Genomic DNA, 7,734 nt, shown 5'->3' on the forward strand with positions numbered 1-7,734 from the left:
CATGTTGTCATTATTTCTGTTTTCTAAAAGTTAAAATTCATTTCAGGTTTGACACATTCAGTGCACTTTCATATTTTTAGATTTCAATGTTTCTCTTAGTGATAAAATAATCCAGTAAAGTTGCAATGGTTAAGTTTTCTTTTTAAAGATCTTTCAATTCCTTTTCTGTCTACAATGTGACCGTGAGCAAAAAAAATAAATCTAAAGTATAATATTCTTTTTATAAGAATCTACTTTGTTTTGCTTTGTTTTTTATGTAAAGGTTAGTCACCTTCTTCACAGTTTTAGTTTCTGCTATACAACAATCATAAACATAGAAGATAGCAGTTACTGCTAATAAAATACATTCAATTTCTTCTCAAAATAAAAGCTCAACAATCAGATTATTTACTTTTTAAAAAATAAATGCCACCATATTGGTTTGCCATTTTCTTTTAATAAAATAACAACACTAATAATTTTCTATGTTTTTTGTTTTACCAAATAAAAATATTTTCCTTTTGCAAATGTTTTCATATGGCAGAGAAATACTACTGTGTTTTATAGAATTACTTACTTTTTCAGGTGGTCGTCGTTAGCTTTCTTCTGAATGTCCTTATCTTTGCTCTTGGGCTGGAAAAATGATCTAATGGAGAGAAATAGTTAACATGACTGCAGACCCTGGTCAGAGAAGTCTCAGAGAAACAGAGAATGGTGCAGCAAATGCTACTGTGACGTAGATGTAATTGTTAGCTAAAACCCCTACAGCTTCTCTGACGTAATCCAGACAAAGTTGCTTTAGGCGACAGTGGGTTTATTTATTTTTCTATAACGAGAAAAGTCTATCTACACAAACATAAAGTCGGAGCTAACAACTCGCATCAGCCTGTGTGTGCTAAATCATGCTAGGGTTAGCTTAAACTCAGTAAAGTATGCTAGCTCAAATGAGGCGCGTGCAATACCAAACACGAGACCGTTACTTTCACAAACTTAATTCAAACACATTTTAATCTTAAAAAACGTTGTTGTTCTACAACCATGTTTAGAAAATCAAAACACACGTAAAAAAGTAAAGAGAAACAAACAGCCCGTATGCATGTTAACTTACGCGATGCTTCGTTGCATGTTGGCTCACAGAAATCCTTTCACTTCACGACGAATAAAACCTACAAGTCAAGGCTGCGAACGAACCCTGCATCCACACACAAACACGCAAACTCCCGCGCTCAAGAATCACAAAACTAACTTAGAATATTCGGCGCCAAAATGACATCCTAATCAAAGATGTACAAAAAATGAAGATGTATTACTCCTCTACATAAATATTCATTATATTATCTGTTGTGAAAATAATCTAATTTAAAAATAAATACATACATTAAATGATAAATAAAACATAATTTTATGACTGCAACTGAAAATAAGCACAAATACATGAAATTCGTAAATAAAAAAAAAACGTATACGTTGAAGTCACACAATCCGACTTGGGACAATTGACACAAAAAATACATCTAAAACAGTATGTAAAATACCAGCAGCTAAACAAAGTCTTTTGAAAATTAAAACACTTGTGTTGGTGTGGGTTAATACAGTAATATTTTATGAAGTAAACCTTTAAACTTAAACAACAAAGAATGTAGATTTTAGTAAAATAATCAGAGTGAGATGTCTTTTATGGTTAGCTTTTCCCGGCAAATGCTCTGAGGAAAAACCTGACCATTGAAACACTTACTGCCCTCTACTGTGTTGGAGTTGTAACTGCATGCAGTAGGGGGAGTTTTTTTCTGCACAATTTATGGAGCTCCTGTCGACGTCTGAACAAGGCTGGTGAAATGTCAGACAAATAGTTGGATAATGTAAGCTGAGTGTGCTGTTTTATTTGGTCCACCCTAACACACGCCCCATGTCCCAGGTGAGGTGTAAAGTGCTGACAAAGCTAGTCTGGCAATACTTCCATACATAAAATACGGAAACTCTTGACTGAATAAATAGCTACAAAGATTGTCTATTTGCAATCACAAATACAGAAAACAAAGTAAATATCACAATCAGCTAAAAGCAAGTAAAACAAAGATGTCCATTATGATAACTTTTTCATTCTTCATCTTTTTCCACTCTCTGCTCCTCCTTCTGATTTTCCGTCAGCTTCTCTGCTCCAAACAGGCTCTGCTGGATGTGGGGGCTCACGTCCCACCCTGTGGTGCCCCTCGGAGGCCACGCGTTACCGATAAAGTTTGATTCACACGGATCATCCCGGCTGACCCCCGGACGCCCAGAAGAGGAGATGAAGGGAAACGGGCCATGGAGAGCTCGAGGAGCTGCGATGGGTTTGGGAACGGGGAGTAAGAAGGGGTGAGGCAGAGGCTGCACGGCTGTAAGAAGGCAGAATGGGGCAGAAATCAATAGCACAAAGGGCAATTGTTCATTTCACCCCTCAAAGGAGCAGCTATGACACAGGTGTGAGGGCAGAGACAATGATTATGTATCGAATCTCTTTTTCCACAAAGCAGGTCAAAAATAGGTCAGTCAGAGTGAAATGAACATAATTCTTAATTTAACAAAAAGCACAGGAAATCTCTAATGTATAACTGATTAAAAAAAAGAAAACTCAAAGATGGGCTGCACGGTGGCGTAGTGGTTAGCGCTCTTGCCTCACAGCGAGAAGGCCCTGGTTTGACTCCCGGCTGGGACCTTTCTGTGTGGAGTTTGCATGTTCTCCCCGTGCATGCGTGGGTTTTCACCGGGGACTCCGGCTTCCTCCCACCGTCCAAAAACATGCTTCATAGGTTCATTGGTGACTCTAAATTGTCCCTAGGAGTGAATGTGAGAGTGAATGTGTGTGTGATTGAGGCCCTGAGACAGACTGGAGACCTGTCCAGGGTGAACCCCGCCTTCGCCCATCAGTAGCCGGGATAGGCTCCGGCACCCCCGTGACCCCGAAAGGGAAGAAGCGGTCAAGAAGATGGATGGATGAAAACTCAAAGAAATATTTTACTTTCATGCTCAGAAAAGATCCTAAAAATCTTAAAAAGTCTAATTTGATTATATTTTAAGTTAAAAGACAATAGTAACATTTGTATGAATCTGCAGTTTTAGGTTCTTTTAGTCTTTTATTTCATTAAATTCCTCAGTTTTTAGGTTTTACAATGCTTGACATTTTGTTACAGAGGCAGAAACAAAAAGAAAACATCGTCGTTTCCATAGAGACTGGATTGATGGAAGGTTCAGAACCACTGATGAGGGAGAAAAGTGACATGAATGTCAATAAAACACAATTTTAAATAAACCCATGATGTTTCTAATGGACATAAAGGACTCGGTGCATACGGATTTATGCAGAGAAGAATCAGCTCTGATTTGAAACCATTAATGAAAAGCATTCTCCTCGTTTATAATAAGCTAAAATACATTTAATGTATCATTTGAAATAGAATTGCCCCTCAGGGATAAATAAAGTGTTTGAATTGAACTGAATTGAATATAATACACTTAAAGAGGCTCCACTTACAATACAGACCATTGCAAAAAGCTGTTTGAATTTCTCTTTTGTCTACACTTTTTGTCAAAATCAGCAGCTAAGAATTGCTTTGTCTCATTAAAAGCTAAGATCTAGAAATAAGGAAATAAACATTAAACTGAGTCCAAATCCTTTTGATTCAAACTTAAAAGAAAAACTGGATTTAAGAGTCAAAAAACTCAAATAGCACTGTAATTCTTGATTCAATTTTAAGGATTTTATTTTAAAGTTCATTAAATATTGACAAGTTTGACTGGCATTTAATGGGACTATTTTGGAAACAAACAAAAAAATGTATGTTTGAAGAATAAAATTTATTGAGGATTTATAAAGATGAGATTACATGAAGATTCTCTTTTTTTCACATTTTGTTTTAAAATGGGGCATTTTTACTCATTTACACAAGTTCTTTTGTTACCATTATTAAAATAAACTACAATTAGGTCCATAAAAACATAAGAAATACAAACCATTTGCTTAGAATTTTATTATTATTGGGCTGTTTAACTTTTAATTTGAAGTCAATATAACAGTTAGCCTTTTTAGTTTATTTTTTTCTTTTTTGAAACTCCATGTTTTTAGATTTTTAAATATTATAATAACATTTATTGTTAGTAAAACTGGTTTACTTTATGGACGGAAAGTTTTATACTTTCTAGTGATCTTCTTTTTCAGATGAGTGTTCTTTTTTGGCTGTTTACAATGTAAAAACACAAAAAAAATCTATATTTTTTTCAAATTTCTAGTTTTAATATTTGTTACACTTGATATAAGACAAAATTAATTGACCATTTACTTTTCGGCAAGATGCAACAAATTGTTTTAAGACAATAAATCTTAGAAAATCTTGTTGAGTCATTTGACCTTAAAAACATCCCATTTAAAGCAAAATGTCTGATTTAACTGTTTTTTTTTTATTCCTATAATATTTTTAAGCATAAGTATTGTTTGTGATGGTGAATAGTTTTGTTTCAAGGAACAAATTTGCTTGAATCAGAGAAACTGGAAATTTTATTATGACTCATAATTCATCTTACATTTTTAAGATGAATGTACTTTATAATGTGGAATTCTTCTAAATTAGTTCAGATCATTAATTAGGATGAAGTAGGATGATATATTTGGGGAGAAAAGTGTATAAATATACCTGCTTTAACAACACATGCATATTTTAAGACTCAATGATCAGAGTATTATATCTAAATATGAGTGTTTGTTGCTAATTTCAAGATTTATTTCATGTTAAAAGGCCAAATCTTACCAATATATATTCTACAAGCTCAATTTGAATATTTTTCCCATTAAAATAAGAGAAAAACCTGTTTTGTTGCATATTTTTAATTTGTTTTGAGTGGGACATTTCCCCAGTGTACATGTTTGATTAGAATGATTGATAAAGTGGGATCCAAACGTAATAAAAATGCAGAGGACGCACTTGTGAACTGGACTGATGCTTTTAGAATATCGTATGAAGAAATTTATTCCAATTAATTCAAGAAAACTGTTATTTAAATTTCAATCCTTTTGTACAGATTATCCTGAGCAAGAATTGTGTTTTTCAGGTCAGTTTGCTACAACTTTCAGAATAAAAGGGATTTCTGTGTTTTCCCTGTTCAGATAGGATGTATTTGTGCTGATGGGGCATAGACGAGAAGCAGAGTCTGCTCCGGGGGGGCTGGTCTCACCTCTGTCCTCCGCTGACCCTCCGCAGAGAGGACGGCTGCTTTCAGCCGGGAAGAAAGGGAAGGGAAGCAGGGCGCCGTGGACCAGCTGGAGGAAGGACGGATGAAGGAGGAAATGAAAAACATGCAAATGTGTGCCCAGATCACAGGAGCGACGGGTACATCTCTGAGTACATGTGATGCCTTCAATGGAAGCAAAAAAGCTGGATCAGAATGTCAAAAATGGGGTGAAGAAAATGCAGATTCTGAATGGAACTTTGCATTTCTAAGCAACATTTTTAGTTATTTTCAATAAAATTCCTGCAGAACTGTTGGGAGAAGAAATGAAAGAATGAAAAATAAATCATGTCAGACTCACTGCGGTGTGAAAACGTGTCTATTTTTAGCTACACAATTTCAAAATAAGGTTTCTTAGAAGCTGAAACTTTCTTTTCTTTTCAATCTGTTGAGTGAATTTTTTTTATCAAAAGCCAGAAAGGCCAGACAAACCTGCGGACCAAAAGCCAGCCATCGTTTTCAAGCTGTCAGCCGGCACAGAAACACATTATCGTCTAAAAGGAACTCTCTGAAAATTTAGTTCAGATTTAAACTCCGCAAACGAAAGAAAACAAATAGGAAGCAGAAAAGCTGGAACTTCCTGATCGAGCATCTTTAGAACATACAGTTAATAACTGCCTCAGATTTAGAAAAAAACCTTTTAGTCTAGGATCCACGTCTCTCAGAAAAGAGACAATGATGTAGCATCATTGAACGGGAGAGAATTAGATGATAAATGTCTCAAAGATTCAACATTTCTTCTGACCGATATGACCTTAAAGAGCCCCTTCAGTGGAAATCATGTTTTCAACATGTTAACGCAGCATTTTTCTCATGATGGAGGACATATTTAAAAGAATTCAAGATTAAAACTGTGTTTTTATTCATTAAATCATGTTGGATCAGATGAAAACCCATGCAGTGGGAGGTGAATTTCTAATGAACTCCTACCACTCTGCAGAAACTATGACCCAGTGACAGTTTTTTTTTTTTTTGTCCTAAAAAGTCATAATCTTTATCAAAAGCCCACTGGAAATGTTTCTACAACAGATCAAAAGATGATGGGAGCAGCACTTTAAAGCAGTTCCTGTGTGTTCCAGGAGCTAAAGTGATCAAACTCACCCTTATTTCCTGTCCCTGCATTTATGAAAGACATTAAACTGAACGTTTGAGACAAAAGCGTCTTAGACGTTATCTGTAATGAAAAAAAAGAGATTCCCAATTTTCCTGGAAGCAGGAATGAAAGTTTACTGAGGACTGAAGCCAAAGCTGCTGCAGGGAGGACCTTCTCTAACGAACCCATTCCACACGGCTAACATTTATCATTCCATCCAAATTAACCCAGACGAGGGATTACGTCTAAAGGGGAATTTCCATTTGCAGTCAGTGAGAGAGCTTTTTGGGTGGACGGAGCTTATGGAGCCTGTTTCTACCTTAACAGACAGAGAGCGTCACCTCTAATCCCAGCTTTTATGCCATTCATCATGCAGTAAAACACTTCTGAAGCCGTCTGAAGGATGATATGTTAGCAAGGCATGAGCCTGGGCCAGCTTCCTCAAACCTAGCAGCAATAAAACAGAACTTCTTGCAAAAGGTACACAGTCAACAAACACCAGAACCTCTTTATCCCCTTAGGGTCGGGGTTCTTCCCCCTGAGGCTCCAGAGCCTCGAGCAGCTCTTTTATCCCTTCATTGTGGCTCTTTGGCTTTAAAGAAAAATGCTAATAATTTGAATAAATAATTGGTTTGTAGTTTTGGATAATTTGTTTTTAATTCATTAGTTTTTTCAATTTGTGCTTAGATTTTTAACAAAACTTCAGATCACCAATCAAAAATGATGGTAAAAGGGGTTTATTATGAGAATAAATTTAAAGCACAAATTCTTATCTTCTGGTGCACAACAGTTACAGTTAATTCTAGACTAAACTAGAAAAGTTACATTACCTTCAATAATGCTAATGTGAATGCTTTCTGGTGAATGTGGTCGCTGAAGATGCTTTGGCAATTTAAAGGGTAACCAAACCCTAAATCAACTTTATTTGTCTGTTGACTTCTATAAATGGGGTTTTAAAAGTGCCGTCTGTTGGTCAATGCCAATTTTTTTACAAATAAAATAAACTTGTTTCATTCTTGAAAATATAGTCAAAAACTGTCTTTGTGCTGCCCCTAGAGGTTGAATCGGTGTATTACAGTTGAATTTTGTGATTGGTCAAACCATTTAAGTTTCAGAAGTCCCACGTCATGATCTGCAGCTCCAGTAGTGAGAACAGTCCTGTTCCCCAGCCCCACCCCTCTGACTGGATTTTCATATTTTGGCTGTGGGTGGAGTCAGACTCCAACTTCCCTGTTTGGTTACCCTTTAAGAAATTGTCAAAAGTATTTACTGAGAGTGCTTAAATTATTTGCATGATACCCAAAACATTTTGCTTGACTCTAAATTAGCCAGCGAACCTCAGTAGATGCAAAATTAGGTTAAAAAAAAAGAAGCTAGCACGTTGCTAAAATATTAATTTAACT

At 35.8% G+C, this 7,734-nt stretch overlaps 2 protein-coding genes across 3 annotated transcripts in view; both read right to left on the bottom strand.

The window, feature by feature from the left end:
- lig1 (ligase I, DNA, ATP-dependent) overlaps positions 1 to 1,267 on the bottom strand; it is a 62,876-nt gene extending 61,609 nt beyond the window's left edge. Inside the window, exons 1-2 of the mRNA XM_024279094.2 lie at positions 1,088 to 1,267; positions 557 to 625 (exon numbers count right to left, since the gene is read on the bottom strand). Of these exons, the coding sequence (XP_024134862.1) occupies positions 557 to 625; positions 1,088 to 1,104 (86 nt within the window). The 5' untranslated portion in view covers positions 1,105 to 1,267. The remainder of the gene's footprint in view (positions 1 to 556; positions 626 to 1,087) is intronic.
- A 190-nt stretch (positions 1,268 to 1,457) lies between these two features.
- Positions 1,458 to 7,734, bottom strand: part of LOC112150658 (ETS domain-containing transcription factor ERF-like) — a 14,926-nt gene continuing 8,649 nt past the window's right edge. For both annotated transcript variants that reach the window (XM_024279116.2, XM_024279107.2), the window contains exons 5-6: positions 5,185 to 5,269; positions 1,458 to 2,354 (exon numbers count right to left, since the gene is read on the bottom strand). In XM_024279116.2, the coding sequence (XP_024134884.1) occupies positions 2,077 to 2,354; positions 5,185 to 5,269 (363 nt within the window). In that variant the 3' untranslated portion in view covers positions 1,458 to 2,076. The remainder of the gene's footprint in view (positions 2,355 to 5,184; positions 5,270 to 7,734) is intronic.

The sequence above is a fragment of the Oryzias melastigma genome, linkage group LG17, assembly GCF_002922805.2.
Source record: "Oryzias melastigma strain HK-1 linkage group LG17, ASM292280v2, whole genome shotgun sequence".
Lineage (NCBI taxonomy): Eukaryota > Metazoa > Chordata > Actinopteri > Beloniformes > Adrianichthyidae > Oryzias > Oryzias melastigma.